The 19,468-nt window shown below is 42.2% G+C and overlaps 1 protein-coding gene across 3 annotated transcripts in view; it reads left to right on the top strand.

Annotated features, from left to right (window-relative positions):
- The window catches only part of ptbp2a (polypyrimidine tract binding protein 2a), an 81,974-nt gene that overhangs the window by 49,442 nt on the left and 13,064 nt on the right, over positions 1-19,468 (top strand). For 2 of the 3 annotated variants that reach the window (XM_041207932.1, XM_041207931.1), the window contains exons 8-10: positions 7,130-7,325; positions 17,917-17,997; positions 19,156-19,295. In XM_041207932.1, coding sequence (XP_041063866.1) covers positions 7,130-7,325; positions 17,917-17,997; positions 19,156-19,295 — 417 coding nt within the window. The remainder of the gene's footprint in view (positions 1-7,129; positions 7,326-17,916; positions 17,998-19,155; positions 19,296-19,468) is intronic. The other variant, XM_041207933.1, reaches the window with a different exon arrangement.

The raw sequence follows: 19,468 nt of genomic DNA, 5'->3' as shown, positions 1-19,468 counted from the left end.
GTTGAATTCTAAATCCTAATTTTCACATTTGTTTAGCTTTGTCATTGGTTAATCTTCTGGTGTGTAAATCTGGATGAATTGAAAGCTCAAATGGAAAAAATGAGTATGATATTATAGCCATTACAGAATATCCAATGGTATTTGACATTTCAAAAGGGCAGGAAGAAAGGAAAAGGAGGGGGGTAGTTCTGTTAAAAAGGGATGCAATCAGAACAACGGTGAGAAATTATCTTGGTTTGGAAGATCAAGGTATATATTTGAGTTTGGATGGAGGTAAGAAATAGCAATGAGAAGAAGAATGGGAAATAGTTTAGGGTCTCCTAACAGTCGGGACACTAAGACAGAATGTAAATCAAGAAATAATGGGGGCTCATAGCGCAGTTATCATGGGCGATTTTAATCTTTTAGATTTGGATGGATCAAGTGGCAAAGGCAGCCTGAAGGGTGAGTTCTTAAAGTTTATTTGTGAGTTTCTTAGGGTGATATGTTCTGGAACCAACCAAGCAGCAGACTATTTTAGACCTTGTAATGTGTAAATGAGACAGGATTAATTAAAGACTTCATGGTAAAGGATCCTCTAAGCAAGAGTGATCACGTGGTAGAATTTCAGTCAATTTGAGGGTGAGAAATGTAGGAACTAGTATCTTAAACTTATGCAATTGCAAGGGTATGAAGACAGAGCTGGCCAAAATGGACAGGGAAAATGGGTTAAAGGGTAAGACAGTGACATAGTTGTAGACGTTTAAGGATCCACTTCATAAATCTCAACAAAGATATCTTCCATTGAGAGAGAAACTGAGATGGTTGTAATCTTCAAACTTTCCACGATTCTGGAAAGGCCCCAGCAGATTGGAAAACCGCAAATGTAATACCTCTATTCAAGAAAGGAGGGTAGGAGGCAACAGGAAACTGAAGGCCAGTTAACGTAACATCTTTTATTGGGGAAAATGCTGGAATCCATTATTAAGGAGGTAATAGCAGGGTCAGCATGGTTTTGTGAAAGAGAAATAGTGTTTGACATATTTGTTAAGAATTCTTTGAGGGTTTAATAAGGAGGGTGGAAAAAGGGGAACCAGTAGGCAATGATACAAAAATGGGTAGGAAAGTAAGTTGGGGAGGATATAAAGGGTGCCAAGGGATATGGATAGGTTACGTGAGTGGGCAAAAAAAATTGGCAGGTGGAGTATAATATGAGCTTGTACACTTTGGCAGGGAGAATATAAAAGCAGAATATTATTTAAATAGAGACTGCAGAATGCTGTGGGTCAAAGGGATCTTGGTGCCCTTGTACATGAATCACAAAACGTTACCAAGCATATCCAGCAAGTAATTAGGCAAATTGAATTTTGGCCATTGTTGAAAGGAGATTTGAGTATAAAAGTAGGAGCTTGTACAACTGAACAAACATTGTTTGCAACTGCAACTAGAATATTGTGTACAGTTTTGGTCTCCTTTCTTAAGGAGGGATGTGCCTGCATTGGAAGCAGTTCTGAGAAGGTTTAGAAGGCTGACTTGCTGAGATAAAGGGTTGCCTTATGGGGAAAGGTTGAGTAGGATGGGCCTATGCTCATTGAAGTTTAGTAGAATGAGGGTTGATCTTATTGAAACATATACCCTTTTGGGGGGAGCTGGGGACTTGACAGAGCAGTTACTTAGAGGGTGTTGCACCTTATTGGGGAATCTAGAAATAGGGGGCACAGTTTCAAGATAAGTGGTCTCCCATTTAAGACAGATGAGGAAGAATTTCTTCTCTGAGAGACTTAGTATTTGGAATTCTCTTCCCCAGCGAGCACCGGAAGCTGTATCATTCAATATGTTCAAGGCTGAGTTGGACAGATGTTTGATCGAAAAGGGGACCAAGGGTTATGGTGGGGTGGAGGGCAGACAGGAAAGTGGACTTGAGGCTACAATCAGATCAACCATGATCTTATTGTAGAAGGCTCAAGGGGCTGAATACTGCTCCTATTTTTTATCTTGGCGTTTTGGGTCAATGAGCTTTAGAATTAGAAATGTAATAGGTTTTAAGCCAGTGAAATGGAGGAGATTGGAAAAAGAACAAGGGGGAAGGCCTGCGATACAGTTGAAGACCGATTAAATGACAAAGGAGTTGCTGGTGAGGGGTGAATAAGAGTTGCAATTGGACAAGTAAAGAAATAAGATGCATCACAAGGAGATGTGGATGACAAAGATAAGTGGTTGCCTTTCAAGAGGAAGCGATGGTGTCGTCACTGGACTAGTAATCCTGAGACCCAGGGCAATGTTCTGGGGACCAGGGTTTGAATCCTGCCATGGCAGATGATGGAATTCAATAAAAATCTGGAATTAAAAGTGATATAGCTGACAGCTGCATGTCTGCGGCAGGTGGTGAGGGAAAAACATACTTGACCTCATCCTCACCAACCCGCCTGCCACAGATGCATCTGTCCATGACCACCGCACAGTCATTTGTGGAGTTGAAGTCCCGTCTTCGCATTGAGGATACCCTATCACAACTTGATAGTTGTGTGACACTATCACCGTGCTAAATGGGATAGATTTCGAACAGATCAAGCAACTCAAGACTGGGCATCCATGAGGCGCTGTGGGCCATCAGCAGCAGAATTGTACTCGAACACAATCTGTATTCTTACGACCTGACATATCTCTCACTCTACCATTACCATCAAGCCAGGGGATCTACCCTGGTTCAATGAAGAATGCTGGAGGGCATGCCAGGAGCAGTACCAGGCATACCTGTGTCACTTTTGTGAAGCTGTGACACAGGACTACTTGCGTGCAGCATAAGCAGCAAGTGATAGGCAGGGCAAAATGATCCCACAACTAACAGATCAGATCTAAGTTCTGCAGTCCTGCCACATCCAGTTATGAATAGTGGAGGCTCCACAAATATCCCCATCCTCCATGATGGAGGAGCCCAGCACATCAGTGCAAAAGATAAGGTTGAAGCATTTGCGACAATCTTCAGCCAGAATTGCCTAGTGGATGATCCATCTCGGCTTCCACTGGAGGTCCCCTGCATCATAGATGCCAGTCTTCAGCCAATTTGATTCAATCCACGTGATACCAAGAAACGGCTGAACGGATTACACAAGGCTATGGGCCCTGACAATATTCCGGCAATAATATTGAAGACTTGTGCTCCAGCACTTGCCGCACCCCTAGCCAAGCTGTTCCAGTAGAGCTACAACATTGGCATCTATCTGGCTATGTGGAAAATTGCCCTTGTATGTCCCGTACACACAAAGCAGAACAAATCCAACCCAGCCAGTTACCACCCCATCAGTCTACTCTCCATCATCAGTAAAGTAAATGGAAGGGGCCATCAATACTGCCATCAAGCAGCACTTGCTTAGCAATATCCTGCTCACTGATGCCCAGCTTGGGTTCCGCCATGGCCACTCAGCCTTGGTTCAAACATGAACAAAAGAGCTGAACTCCCAAGGTGAGGTGAGAGCGACTGCCCTTGACATCAAAGCCGCATTTGACAGGGTGTGGCATCACAGAGCCCTAGCAAAACTGGAGTGAAATGGGAATCAGGGGGAAAACTACTGGTTGGAGTCATACCTAGCACAAAGGAAGTTGGTTGTGGTTGTTAGAGGTCAGTCATAACAGCTTCAGGACATGGTCACAGAGTTCCTCAGGGTAGTGTCCTCGGCCCAACAACCTTCAGCTGCTTCATCAATGACCTTCCATTGTAAGGTCAGAAGTTGGGATGTTCGCTGCTGATTGCACGATGTTCAGCACCATTTGCGACTCCTCAGATACTGAAGCAGTCCATGTCTAAATGCAGCAAGACCTGGACAATATCCAGGCTTGGGCAGGCAAGTGACAAGTAACATTCACGCACGCAAGTGTCAGGCAATGACAATCTCCACCAAGAGAATCCAACCATTGCCCTTTGATATTCAGTGGCACAAGCGTCACTGAATCCCCCACTATCAACATCCTTGGGGGGGTTACCATTGCCCAGAAACTAAACTGGACTAGCCATCTGAATACTGTGGCTATAAGAGCAGGTCAGAGGCTAGGAATCCTGCAATGCACCTCCTGACACCCCAAAGCCTGTCCACCATCTACAAGACACAAGTCAGGAGTATGATGGAATACTCCCCACTTGCCTGGATGAGTGCAGCTCCCACAACACAAGAAGCTTGACACCGTCCAGGACAAAGCCCGTTTGATTGGCACCACATCCACAAACATTCACTCCACCACTGATGCACAGTAGCAGCAGTGTATATTATCTACAAGATGCACTTCAGCGATTCACCGAGGCTCCTTCGACAGCACCTTCCAAACCAACAACCACTATCATCTAGAAGGACAAGGGCAGCGGATGGATGGGAACACCACTTGGAAGTTCCCCTCCAAGTCACTCACCACCCTGACTTGGAAATATATTGCCTTTCCTTCACTGTCGCTGGATCAAAATCCCGGAACTCCCTTCCTTAACAACGCTGAGGGTGTACCTACACCACGTGGACTGCAGCAGTTTAAGAAGCCAGCTCACCACCAACTTCTCAAGGGTAACTAGGGATGGGCAATAAATGCTGGCCCAGCCAGCGAAGCTCACATCCCATAAATGAATAAAGAAAACCAACAGAGTAAGATGCAAAGAAAAATAAAACAATATAGGGACTCAAGCGTTGAGTCCGGAAAGCTGTAAAGTGTCTAATCGAAAGATGAGGTACTGTTCCTCAAGCTTAAGTTAAGCTTTATTGGAACACTGGAGTAGCCAAGGATAGCGTTGGTCAGCTTGAGAGAAAGGTGAAAAGTTAAGATGATAGGTGACAGAGGGCTCAGGGTCATGCTTGCGGACTGAACAAAGGTGTTGTACAAAGTGGTCACCCAATCTGTGATTGACCTTTCCAATGTAGAGCAGATTCCATTGTGAACAGTAAATACCGTATATTAAATTGAAAAAACTACACGTCAACACTGTTTTACCTGGAAGGAGTGTTTGGAGTTATGGATGGTGAGGAGAGAGCAGGTAAAGGATAGCTGTTTTATATCTTGCACTTGCATGGGTTGGTGCCATGGGAAGGAGAGGGGCTGTTGGGAGTGATTTGAGGCGTGAACCAGGGTGCCATGGAGGGACTGGCCCCTTTGCAATGTTGAGATGGGGGAGGTAGATGTGTTTGGTGGTGGCATCACACTGGAGACAGAGGAAATGGCAGACAATGATCCATTGAATGTGGTGACCAGTTGGGTAGAAGGCCACTTGAGTCTTCTTTGCCATTCAATAAGATCATGGTTGATTTGATTGTGGCTTCTTTCTCTCTCCACAGATGCTACCAGACCTGAATTTTTCCAACATTTTTTGTGTTTCTATTATATAAAGGAAATCATATGTCTCTGAGAGGGAAGGGAAGGGATGAGAGCAGAAGTGCCATGGACATGGGCAAGTGTCCTGGAGTTCAGCCGGACAGAGAAACATGGTAGCATAAACTGTTGCTTTTCAAACTGGAGGAAAGCATATAATGGTTATAACATATAGCATATAACAACTCTTGCTGATAAGTTAGTGATCTGTATTTGGATATACCTAGCATAATTTTAAAGTTTGCAGATGATATGAAACTCAAATGTAATAAACAATAGGAAGAAATTGTAAAGTATTTCATTGATGAAATGGGCCCACATGGTGGATTAAATTAATTGGGAACAGTATAAAGTGATATATTTTGGTAGACAAAATGAGGCACTATAAACCAAATGATTAAAATTTTATAGAGGGGGGTTACAAGAAATAGAGACACCTAGGTGCATGTGCACAAATCTTTGAAGGTGATAGGAGAGGTTGAGAAAAACTGTTAAAACTAAGGTTCCAGTTGAGCTTTTACAAATAGAGTTCAAAAGCAAGAAAATTATGTTAAACTTTTAGAAAACGCCAGTTAGGATTCACGGAGATGGAGTATTGAGTCCAATTCTGGGCACCACACTTTAGGAAAGATGTCAAGGCCTTTGAGAGGGTAATGAGGTGCTTTACCAGAGCGGTACAAAGGCTCGAGGGGCTCCAGTCAGGCAGAAGGACTGGAGAAGGTGTTTGTTCTCCTGAGAGCAGGGAAGGTTAAGAGGAGATTTTATAGAAGTGTTCAAAATCATGAATGGTTTGATTGATTAAATAAGGAGAAACTGTATCCAGTGGCAGAGGGGTCAGTAACCATAGGACAAGGATTTAAGGTGATTGGCAAAAGAACCAGAGGTTTGAAGAATTCTTTACATGTCGAGTTGTTGTGATTTGTATTGCACTGCCCGAATGGGTGGTAGCAGTAGATTGATTAGTAACACTCAAAGCAAATTGAATAAATAATTAATAGGAACAAAATTCCGGGGCTATGGGGAGAGAGCTGGAGAGTGCGATCAGTTGAGCACAGGTATGATGAATTAAATGGCTTTATGTGCTGTAGCATCTGATTTGGCTTGGTGGTACTTGTGGAAAGCACAAGATCTGATGTTTATAGAAATTTTATGACCAGTCTGCTGCTAAATACTCATTTTCTGCTACTTTGGTTCACAACCTACCTGCTGCTAGTTTGGACCTTGTAAATTATGCCTACATCTGGTTGTTTCGTTTTCCAGCATGATTGCATCAGTCCTGTCTGCTATTGGTGACTCAGCTTTATTTGTTCCCTCTGATTTTGGAATCTAAGAAATAGTGTTGTTTTCTAAAGTTTAGGAATAGAAGGGGAGAAAGCACAATTGTAGTGAGATATTGATTTGCAAACTGATGAGCTGGTCTCTCCTGACCAGCTTATTAATCACAATGTAATAAACTTGATTTAAAAGAACCCATGGTGGTATTTTAACAAAACACCATTTTCTTGTCCTGTTCTAAGCATTTGCTTGTATAATGTCATCTACTCCAAAAATAATTAATTGTGGAATGTTTACATGTCATAAGATATTATTTAAATGAAGTATTTCATTCTGATTTTTTCCCCCTAATTTAACTGTCAAAATGAAACAAATGACTTTGTTTTTAAAACAGTCTTTTTTAATTGTATTGAAGGTTACAAAATTTTTTGAAGGTATGATTGTTTTTTTTGTATCTCTGACTTTGTGACAAAACATTTTTATGCTCCTGATTCTTCATCTACTGATTACCAATTTGAATTAATCTTTACAGGCTCTAGATGGTCAGAACATTTATAATGCTTGCTGTACTCTCAGGATTGATTTTTCAAAATTGGTGAATTTGAATGTAAAATACAACAATGATAAAAGTCGTGACTACACTCGTCCAGATCTTCCTTCAGGAGATGGGCAGTCATCTATGGATCCTGCCATTGCTGCAGCATTTGCTAAGGAGAGCTCCCTTCTTGGTAGGATAAAGTCGCCTGTAATAATTTTTTTCAGATATTTTTCAGAGCAAACTATAATTTGTACTTAATGTGGTTTGGACAAATAATATTTTTGACTACCGTTTAGAGCTACATCTCCATAATTTTGACTGCTAAAGTATTTTTCCAAATTAGTCTCCACTTCACTGTCATTAATATTTGTATTAACTAATCATTTGTCCAAGGTGATTGCTTTTATTGGCAGCAAAGATCCAAAATGTGACACACACATTTTGACTGGAATAGGTTTGGTTATCTTGGGGACAACTTCAATCAAAAAAAATGCTAGTTCTTTCATTCACAGGATCTGGGCTTCCGCTGGCTGGGCCAGCATTTATTGCCCATTCCTAGTTGCCCTTGAAAAGGTGGTGGTGAACTGCTATAGTCCATGTGATGTAGGTACACCCACAGTGCTGTTAGGAAGGGAGTTCCAGGATTTTGACCCAGCAACAGTGAAGGAACGGCGATACATTTCCAAGTCAGGATGGTGAGTGACTTGGAGGGGAACTTCCAGGTGATGGTGTTCCCATCCATCTGCTGCCCTTGCCCTTCTCGGTGGTTTGGTCTTGGGTTTTGGAAGGTGCTGTCTAAGGAGCCTTGGTGAATTCCTGCAATGCATCCTGTAGATGGTACATGCTGTTTCTATGCGTCGGTGGTGGAGGGAGTGAATGTTTGTGGATGTGATGCCAATAAGCGGGTTGCTTTGTCCTGGATGTTGTCAAGCTTCTTGAGTGTTGTGGGAGCTGCATTCATTCAGACAAGTGGAGAGTATTCCATCACACTCCTGACTTGTGCCTTGTAGACAGTGGACAGGCTTTGGGGAGTCTCGTCGCATGATTCCTAGCCTTTGACCTGGTCTTGTAGTCACAGTATTTATATGGCTTGTACAGTTCGGTTTCTGGTTAATGGTAACCCCCCAGGCTATTGATTATGAGGCATCCAGTGGTAGTAATGCCACTGAATGTCAAGGGGCAATGGTTGGATTCTCTCTTATTGGAGAAAGTGATTGCCTGGCACTTGCATGACACGAATGTCACTTGTCAGCCCAAGCCTGGATATTGTCCAGGTCTTGCTGCATTTGGACATGGACTGCTTCAGTATTTGTGGAGTTGCGAATGGTGCTGAACATTATGTAATAATCAGCAAACATCCCCACTTCTGACCTAATGAAGAAAGGAAGGTCATTGATGAAGCAGCTGAAGATTGTTGGGACGCGGACACTACCCTGAGGAACTCCTGCAGTGATGTCCTGGAGCTGAGGTGAGTGACCTCCAACAACCACAACCATCTTCCTTTGTGCTAGGTATTATTCCAACCAGCGGAGAGTTTTCCCCTTGATTCCCATTGACTCCAATTTTGCTAGGGCTCCTTGATGCCACACTTGGTCAACTGCGGCCTTGTTGTCAAGGGCTGTCACTCTCACCTCACCTCTGGAATTCATCTCTCTCTTGTAACTGTTTGAACCAAGGCTGTAATGAAGTCACGAGCTGAGTGGCCCTGACGGAACCCAAACTGGGCGTCAGTGAGCAAGTTATTGTTAAGTAAGTGCCACTTGATAGTGCTGTTGATGACCCCTTCCATTACTTTACTGATAATGGAGAGTAGACTGGCAGGGTGGTAATTGTCCAGGTTGGATTTGTTCTGCTCTTTGTGTACAGGACATTTTCCACATTGCCAGGCAGATGGCAATGCTGTAGCTGTACTGGAACAGCTTGGCTAGGGGCACAGCAAGTTCTGGAGCACAAGTCTTCAGTCCTATTGCCGGAATATTGTTAGGGCCCATAGCCTTTCCATAATCCAGTACCTTCAGCCATTCTTGATGATATATGGAGTGAATCAAATTGGCTGAAGACTGGCATTTGTGATGCTGGGGACCTCTGGAGGAGGCTGAGATGGATCATGCGCTCAGCACTTCTGGCTGAAGATTGTAGCAAATGCTTCAGCCTTTTCATTTGCACTGATGTGCTGGGCTCCTCCATCATTGAGGATGGGAATATTTGTGGAGCCTCCTCCCCCAGTGAGTTGTTTAATTGTCCACCACCATTTACAATTGGATGTGGCAGGATTGCTGAGCTTGGATCTGATCCATTTGTTGTGGGATCGCTTAGCAATCACTTGCGGCTTATGCTGTTTGGCACACAAGTAGTCCTGTGTTATAGCTTCACCAGGTTGACACCTCATTTTTAGGTATGCCTGGTGCTACTCCTGGCATGCCCTCCTGCACTCTTCATTGAATCAGGGTTGCCCCCTTGCTTTATGGTAATGGTAGAGTGGGGGAATATGCCAGGGCATGAGGTTACAAATTGTATTCAAGTACAATTCTGCTGCTGCTGATGGTCCACAGTGCCTTGTAATGCCTAGTCTTGAGTTGCTAGATCTGTTTGAAATCTATCCCACTTAGTACGGTGGTGGTGCCACACAACACAATGAAGAGTATTCTCAATATAAAGGCGTGCTTTGTCTCAACAAGGACTGTGCGATGGTTACAACTACTGATATTATCATGGACAGATGCAATTGTGGCAGGCAGGTTGGTGAGGATGAGGTCAAGTATGTTTTTCCTTCTTGGTTCCCTCACCACCTGTCACAGACCCAGTCTAGCTGCTTTTTCCTTTAGGACTCTGCAAGCTTGGTTAGTAGTGGTGCTTCCAAGCCTCTCTTGGTGATTGACATTGAAGTACACCAGCCAGAGTACTCTCTGGGCCTTTGCCACCCTCAGTGCTTCTTTCAAGTGGTGTTCAACATGGAGGACCACTGATTCATCAGCTGAGGGAACAGTGGTATGTGGTAATCAGCAGGACGTTTCCTTGCCCCTGTTTGACCTGATGCCATGAGACTTCATGGGGTCCGGAGTCGATGTTGGGGACTCCCAGGGCAACTCCCTCCTGTCTATACCACTGTGCCGTCACCTCAGGGATGGTGGTTTTTGGTGTCTGGGACATTATGATTCCATGAGGATGATTACGTCAGGCAGTTGCTTGACTAGCCTGTGAGACAACTCTGCCAATTTTGGTACTAGCCCCCAGATGCTAGTAAGGAGGACTTTGCAGGATCGACAGGGCTGAGTTTGCTGTTGACTTTTCTGGTGCTTTGGTCAATGCTGGACGGTCCATCCGGTTTCATTCCTGTTTTGTGACTTTGTAACTGAGGCCAGACCAAATAAGGATGATAGATTTCCTTCCCTAAACGACATTAGTGAACCAGATCGGCCTTTACTACAATCGACAATGGTTTCATGGTCATCATTAGACTTTTAAACCCAGATTTTTGTTTCATCGCATTCAAATTCCACCTTCTGCCGTGGCGGGATTCAAACCCGGGTCCCTAGAGCATTACCCTGCTCCTCTGGATTACTAGTCCAGTGACAATTCCTCTACGCTCCCCCAAACTAAAATTGAAGTTGCATTTCTTATAGGAATATTGGGGTTACATAGGATATTGTCATATATCCCTTTATCCCTTATGTGATGATATTATGGAATATTGTTGTATATTCTTTAACTCTAATACATGTTTAAGGAGTAAGGAAACTGAAGTTGGTTTCATATTTTATTAAATCAAAGCAAATAATAAAACATAACCAGTTATTTGTACTATATATGAGATATAGGTACCGATAATGCCCACATCACGGGATGTCTTTAGTGCGTATGCGAATGTTCGCTTAGAGTTGTTTCAAGATTCCCTCTTTATTGAAAGAAAGAAACGAAAGACTTATATCGTTGTAGTGCTTCATACAACCACTGGATTTCTCAAAGCACTTTACAGCCAATGAAGTACCACGACAGCTGCTTCGTTATCTGCACATGTCCAAATCTTCTCCAGCTACAAGAAAATGTTTCTAACCCTGGCACTGCGCAGGAAACACAATCTTTGGAACTCTCGGCTGCTGCTGCAGAGAACAGTATCTGTTTCCCTGACTGTACTGTACCCCTTTGCTACTATGTTGTTTTTCATTCCACTCGCTTGAATGGCTTCCTGAAACATGGCGCTGTGATCAGTTTACCCATTCACCCTGTAGTCCTAGTTCTAATAGAATGATGCGGCACAGAAGAAAGCTATTCAGTCCATTGCAGAATTGTTGGCTCTTTGAAAGAGTTGTGAAAATAGTCCTGCTCCATTGCTCTTTCCATACAACAGAAAAAAAAGTTAATATTTCAGGTCGGCAGCCTTTTATCAGATCCACACAGGAGAAATTACCTCGTTTCAATTAGTCAAAGTCAAGGGCTGAGGCTTCTCCTATCGCTACATCCTGGATCCCAATACCTGCCTGGCTCTCAGTCACACCCTCCTGTCCCTGACCATTAACTGATCCTTTAGGTTAAGTAGAACTTTAGAATTAGTCAATCAGGATCAGCCCCTTCCTGATGCCCCGCAATGTCTGCAATTTGGACTCCAGTTAAACAAGTCTTGAGCCAATGTTCCTCCACATATAGTTGTCTGGGATTGCAATCCCCTCCCCAAACTCCCACCTGCTGAAGTTACAGCACACAGACTGCCCTGCCATGTTTAGCTAACCTTATTTATTTAATTTTGTGAATATATTTTTGGAAATCATTGGGAAATGTACATTAATTTTTCTAGTCATACATGTATTTTTTGCACTCCAGTTAAATGGTGTGAATTGTTGAGGTTTGCAAGTTACAATGATGAATTTCAACACTTTCTTGTTCTGTTACATCCTTTAGCTAACTTTTCGAAGGAGATTGAATTAAGCCATGTTGCCTTGTATATGCTGATGATGTGAGGGTGTTGCATTATGTGTGCTTGACGCTGAATCTTTGCAAGCTTTATGCCAACTGATTGGTCTAAAGTTACAGTGCTCCATAAGTTGGCTTGAGAACTGTTTATTCACCAAGTTTTTTCCTCAGAAATTGCTATTTAGATAAAGATAATAATAAAGCTGATGCAAATGGATGGAACAAAAGGGTGCGATGTTGGGTTGATTCTTTATAAATGATCTCGGGTGCAACCCTTCTAGAAATACATTTTGTAGTAACTTAGAAGGAAAATTGGTGACGGTCAGTATATTGAATCAGGACAAGTACGAATGGATAACAAGCTGGCCAGAAAAAAAGAGCTTTGGAGTTAAAGGTAGTTACTTAGGAAGTGAAGTTATGCAAGGACCAGTGCAGGGACCACTGTTCACCATTTAAATAAATAATTTGGACTTTGTATCAGAAGTACAATTTCAAAAGTTGTGCACAGCACCAAATTGGGGCATGGTTAAAGAGGAGGAATGCATTAAAATATAGGAAGACATTAATAAATTTGCAGAATGGGTGTGTAATTGACAAATTAACTACTAAAACAAAGTGTGATGTAGTACATTTTGCTAAGAAGAATGAGGATGCCACATACTTCTTAGAAACTAGTGCCTAAATAAGGTAGGGGAGCAGTGGATCTGGGAGTCAGTAAAAGCAGTGCTGCAGCTTATTAAATTCATTTAAAATAAAATTAATTGAAGTACTGGAGTTTTTCTTGCAGGTTTAAATTGAAAGCAAAATGTTACGTCAACCATGTATAGTACCTTGGTTAGACACCTGGGGTACTATGAGCATTTCTGATCTTCATATTATAGAAAGGATAGAGGCGCCTGGAGAAGGTACAATAAAGATTTACTAGAATTATATTGTAATTGAAAGATTATATCTATCAGGAAAATTTGAACATGTTGAGGCTGTCTTCTAAGAAAGAAAACCCACGTGACCTGATAGAGATCGATTATGAAAGTGTTTGATAGAATAGAAAGTAATAGGAAATTTTTCTTTACTCAGAATGGTTAGAATGTGGAGCACACCCAGAAGAAATAGTTGAAGGAATTAGCATTGATGCATTTAAGGGAAAGCTAGATAAAAACATGAGGAAGAAAGGATTAAAACGATTTGATAATGGGGCTAGTGAATAGGAGGCTTGTGTGGTGCATAAACACCAGCATGGACCTGTTGGGGCTGATTGCACAGTACTTACAGCATAGAAACAGGCCACCCATAATAGTAGCCTTAAGTACTTTTGTTCATAGTGCACTTAATTTAAGGAAGTGATCTTCCCTGAGATATATTTGATATTTCAGGCACATAGCACTGAGGATATGGTCAGTATCTCGGCTAGATCTCTCAATTAACTGGCCTGCAAGGACTGTCCCGGACAGTTGCATAGTAAGCTGGAAGGGTATGTGAAACAATCTGGGATTGGGCTGTGTGGAAGCAATTGCAAGCTATTTAGTGATCAGGAGCAATCCCTGTTACTGACATGGAGTTGCTTTCTGACACGCAGGCATGTTCGCTTTGCTAGCAAGTCCTGGAAGGCAGGAGGTTTTTTTTTATAAGTTCTTGGGATGTAAGTGTTGCTGACAAAGCTAGTATTTATTGCCCATGCCTAGTTGCCCTTGAGCAGAGCTGCCTTGAATCTCTTGCAGCCCGTGTGGTGCAGGTACATCCACAGGATGTGAGTTCTAGGAATTTGACCCAGTGACATTGAAGGAATGGCAGTATGGTTCTTAGTCAAGGTGGGGTGTGACTCGGATGTGAACTTAAGGTGATCGTGTTCCCTTATTTCTGCCAACCTTGTTTTTCTAGGTGATAGAGTTTGTGGGTTTGGACAGCGTTATTGAAAGAGCCTTGGTGTGTTGTTGCAGTGGATTTTGTAGATGATACACATTGCTGCCACTGTGCACTAGTTGTGGAGGAGTTGAATACATAAGGTGGTGGATGGGGTGTCACGCTTTTTGAATATTGGAGCTGCAGTTATCCAGACAAGTGGAGAGTATTCCATCACACTCCTGACGTGTGCCTTGCAGATGGTGGGCAGACTTATGAAGTCAGGAGGTGAGATACTTGCCAGAGTTCCCAACCTCTGACCGGTATTTGTAGCCACAGTATTTACGTGGCTGGTCCAGTTCAGTTTCTGGTCAGTGGTAACCCCCAGGATGTCAGTGGGGGATTCAGTGATGGTAATGCCATTGAATGTCATGGGGAGACAATTAAATTCTGTTGTTAGAAATGGTCACTGCCTGGCACTTGTGTAGCACAACTGTTACTTGCCACTTCAGCCTAACCCTGAATGTTGTCCAGATCTTGCTGCAGGCAGGCAAGGATTCCTTCGGTATCTGAGGAATTTGAGAATGGTACTGAACTCTGTGCAATCATTAGCAACATCCCCACTTCTGACCTTATGTTGATGGGAAGGTCATTGATGAAGCTGACTATCCTGAGGAACTTGTGCATTGATGTCCTGGTACTGAGAAGATCGACCCCCAACAACCACAACCATCTTCCTTATGACTCCAACCAGTGGAGAGTTCTCCCCGATTCCTGTTGACTTCAGCTTTGCTAGGGCTCTTTGGTGCTACTTTTGGTCAAATGTTGCCTTGATGTCAAGGGCAGTTAATCTCACCTCACGTGGAATTCAGCTCTTTTGTCCATGTTTGGTTGAAGTACATAATGAGGTTTGGATCTGAGAGGCCCAAGTAAAATCTAAGCTAAGCATTGATAAGCAAGTTGTTGCTTTGTAATTGCTGCTTGACAGCACCGTTGGCGACACCTTCTGTCACTTTGATGATTGAGAATAGACAACGCTGATTTGCCCTTTTTTGTGGATAGGGGATATCTAAGCAATTTTCTACATTGCCAGATAGATGCCAGTGCTCTAACAGTACTGGAGCAGGTTGGCTATTGGCATTGCTACCTCTGGAACACAAGTCTTCAATATTACAGCCAGGATGTTGTCTGGGTTCATAGCCTTTGCTATACCCAGTGCCTTCAGCCATTTCTTCATATCATGTGCAGTGAATCAAATTGGCTGAAAACTGGCATCTATGGTGGTGGGGTACTCAGATGGAGGCCCAAATGGTTTACCCATTTAAGCATATCTAGCTGAAGATGGTTGCAATTGCTTCAGCTTTGTCTTTTGTCACGGAAATGTGCTTTATGTCAAATGATTTTTATTTCACCAGCTGGCGAGACAAGCTAAACCTTCAAAAATGGAGCCTTTTTAAAACACAGACTAAAAGTGTGGCGTGAGCTCGCAGCAAACATGGCTACCCAATTTGCATCACTGTACTCTCCACATTGCAGCCCACTGAGATGGAGAAGCACTCCATCTGCAAAAACCCACCAAGGACAATGGCTTTAGGAGAATATGAATGAGCCACATACCCTGTTCTCATTAGCAAGGCATCAAAGCAATCACCTGGGGCATTCAGCAGAGGGTTCCCACACATGAGCTCATTAAACTCCAATGGGCATATGCCAAATCCAATCACTTGACCGATGGACACTGGCTAAGAAAGAGGTTTCCCAAAGTTACAAGGAGAAATATATTAGTAATGTTTGAATCACTGGGTGATAGCCATGTGACAGGTCCACCCTTTGTGTGTTTAAATTTCTGCTTTCTCTGCAGTAAGGGCAAGCAGTGGAGACACTGAAGGAAGAACCACCAAGTGGTGTGTCTCCTTCCTCTCTCTCCAACCTACCTTGCCAGCTTCGATCCCTGTTTGCTGACCATGACCATGCAGGGACACCCCGGCTGCAGGCAGAGACTTCGTAAATGAATTCAACTCAATGCTACTGTTTGCAGGAGAATAGCCAAATCAACAGAATATATCGTTAATTCGAATCATCGAGGCCACCAAAGGAAAGTCATAAGACAGCCTTCGAATTGAGCTTGAAGCCAGCACAAATAATATACCCCTTTTATTTCTCTGGACTCTGAGCTGACAAATCTTCCCCACTCGAATCTATTGGTGTGTGTGGACTTTGAGTCCGTGTGCATGAAAGTCAGTTTATTTTATTGTTTTCCTTAGATTGGTTTAAGTGTAATGAAGCTAACCTCTTCCTTTGATCTCAAGAAAACCTGTCCAATTAGTTCTTTTATAATTACAGCGTGTAAACGGTTAAACACTCAGTGACTTGGCAAGTATATCCATTTTTAAAAAAAAAAGGACCTGTTGCAATCACGTGAGAGGGAAAAAGGGGAAGCATTTAAAATCTCCCCCCCCTCTCTCTCTCTCTTTCTTTCTCCTGGCCATGACACTTTGCACTGAAGATCTGGATTCCACCCATTATTGAGGATGGTAGTGTTTGTGGGGCCACTGCCGCCTCTGATTAGCTGCTAATTTTCCACTGTGGCTCACAAATGAACGTGGCTGGACTGCAATGCTTTTATCAGATCCATCAGTTGTTGGATCACTTAGCTTTGGCTGTTAGCATGCTGCTTCTGCTAGCATGTGTGTAATCTTGCGTTGCAGCTTCATGAAGCTGCCTGCCTGGTGCTCCTGGCATGCTTTCCATCACATATCTTTGAATCAGGGTTGATCACCTCTCGGCAGGAGTGAATGGTCTGTGGAATCATATCTGTTCTTCGTTGACATTGGAGGTGAAAGATCTGTTGCATAATAAAGGAAAATTAAAGGCACTATAAATTGACTAAATTCTACGGTCAGTGTACCAGGATTGGTCACCTCACTGTATAGTAATGGTGGAGTGAGAGATATGAGATTATAGATTGTGGTTGAACACAGTTTTGCTGTTGATGGTCCACAATGCCTGATGGATGCCTGGTTTTGAGCTGCTCAACCAGTTTGAAAATGTTTTATGTGGATCGCCATTGTTGAGAGAAGATAATTTCCATGTCAGAATATTGTGTTATTTTATTCAATGGAAGAGTATTTCAAATAAAATTATTCTCCCAAGACTTATTCGCTTTGAATCAACTGCATATGAGAAATAGACTATTCACATCTTTGAGACTGTTTTGCCATTCGGTTAGATCGTTCCTGATCTGTACCTCATACGCCATTTGCCGAACTTTGGTTCATATCCCTGGATAACCTCACCTAATAAAAAGCTGTCAAGCTCATTCTGAAAATTCAATCAGCTGCACAACGGACTCTAGAAATAATTCTTTTATTTTAGATTTCCAGCATCGGCAGCTTTTGTGACAATAGATTCTCATTGTTGCTGTCCCTTGTGAGAATCAATTACAAAGATTGGTGATTCATAGTGCAGTCATTCATTTGTTATTCTACTTGTTGCATTTAGGTTGAATAGATTTCAAATTTGTGACAATCTTTTTGGATAGAAAATTATTTGTGAAATTGAGAGAGATCAGGACACACAAACCATGTTGAGAGCGGTTCAACAACTGATTAAAAGTTATTCCGTGTTTGAAGGACTCCAAATACCAGAGAATAAGTTTAAGAGTTAAAGTTTGATGAACATTTCTTGTATAAGGGCATTAAATTGTGCAATATATTACCAAGAAAGGCCATTAAAGCCAATGGTATAATTGGGTGTGAGGCAATTAGATGTGTTTCTGGGAAGATGTCAAATTGAGGCTCATGATGAAATGTATATTTAAGGTATAACCTTATATGGTCAAGTTGCCCTCTCTTTGAGAAGTTCTATGTATATATGAAATTAATTTAGGCAAGTTAAAACCTACCTTTTGTGTATTACTTGTTTGTATCGATTTACAATCTCTAAATGACAATGGACATGCTTTTGGTATTTTACAATTATGTAGAGTGCATAAGCAAATCGAGTTAATTTTTTTGTTGCCTTCCATTTCTTAGGTACCCCTGCGGGAATGATGTCTGGTCCATACAGTGGAGGATCTGGGTTTCCAACTTCAATAAGCTTTGCACAGACTGCAGGTTAGAGTTGCATGAGTAACATTAGTAAGCCTACATTTAAAATATAGGTTTCTTCTGCAACATGTGTAGGCAAGACTGACAAAATGCTGATTAGATACATTGAAAAAGAAAAACCATATCCTGTTTACTTGATGTGGGATCATGCACTTTTGTATAAGTGTTATTGGAACTTCAGATCTTTGTATTGAACAGTATGTGGGCACGCAGAACATCGTTGCATACACCTGTAAACAAAATGATGTCCAGCTTACTGAATGGATTGGTCATACAGAAGCAATTATCACACCAAGAGTTGGCAATGCCGTCTTGGTAAACTTTTAAAACAAAGCATTGCTAAAATTCTGCCTGCAGTTGAGCAATTTTTTTAATTCCAACTATTAATACAGCTTATTTAACTAAGGAAATTTCAATACTGAAGTTTTGTCCAGCACCTTAATTGCTAGGAACTATAGCACCTTGAATGCGGATGCTGAGCAGCGGAGAAAAAATGCTGATTAAGTGACAGTAGTTGTCTTGTTTGGAACAAGTTGAGCTTCTTTGCCGTTGATTTTTCTTTCTCACCTGATTCTACTCATAGCTGCTCTTGTTTGTTTATGTTGACCATATTGTCTCTACAAGCAAAGAAATTGGAGTGTTTTTGAGGAATCTATGTGCAGTCCCAGTGTCACCAGTCGATTTAATTTTTGATAATTATCCACTCTGATGTCTTTTCTTGCCATCCATTTTTATTAACTCTCCATGACTGGGAACAGAAACTTAATTGTAAGCTGAAGTTTCACAGGTACCATCTATCTCCTCTGAGCGGCCTTTACTCATGCATGATCTTCAATAATAAATGTTGGCAGTCTTATTTGCTTATAGGAGCTTTAGAGACAAACCAAACCCAGTTTGCACCTAACAACATAAACCACCACTTAGTGGTTCCTGCCAATTTTCTGTTGCCTAACTTGAGGTCACTGAGGCCAACTGTAGCACCTCAGCAGTCACTTTAGTCAGCACATATGGAAAATCAAAAAATGGGACTTATAATTCTACTGTTAGCTGAATAAATTTACTCCAAATCTCTGGTCAAAACAGAGCACCCTTTGTTATATGGAGAGTTTTCTTCTGGCTGAAATTAGTATTAGTTTATTTTAAAATATTTGGTCTTTGTTGCAGCTGTTCCAGGATCCCTGAGCCCATTGGCTATGCCCGGTGCTGCTGCTGCAGCTGCTGCTGCAGCTGCAGGGCGTGTAGCAATGTCTGGAGTTGCTTCTGCCAACCACAGTGTGCTTCTGGTTAGCAATCTAAATGACGAGGTAATTATTTGTTTTTTTACACATCTTTTCTTCTTCTGTTTGCAGAGCAAGTTGGTATCATTCACTTTTCTAACATTTGTTTGTCGTCTTCACTCATTGTCTTGTTACTTTCTGTGTCCATGTCTGTATTTGTGTCCATGTTTGTATTTCAATGTCCACTAACTAAATTTCCC

Source organism: Carcharodon carcharias, chromosome 16, assembly GCF_017639515.1.
Source record: "Carcharodon carcharias isolate sCarCar2 chromosome 16, sCarCar2.pri, whole genome shotgun sequence".
In the NCBI taxonomy this organism is placed as follows: domain Eukaryota; kingdom Metazoa; phylum Chordata; class Chondrichthyes; order Lamniformes; family Lamnidae; genus Carcharodon; species Carcharodon carcharias.
This window is presented reverse-complemented; position numbering and strand designations above follow the sequence as displayed.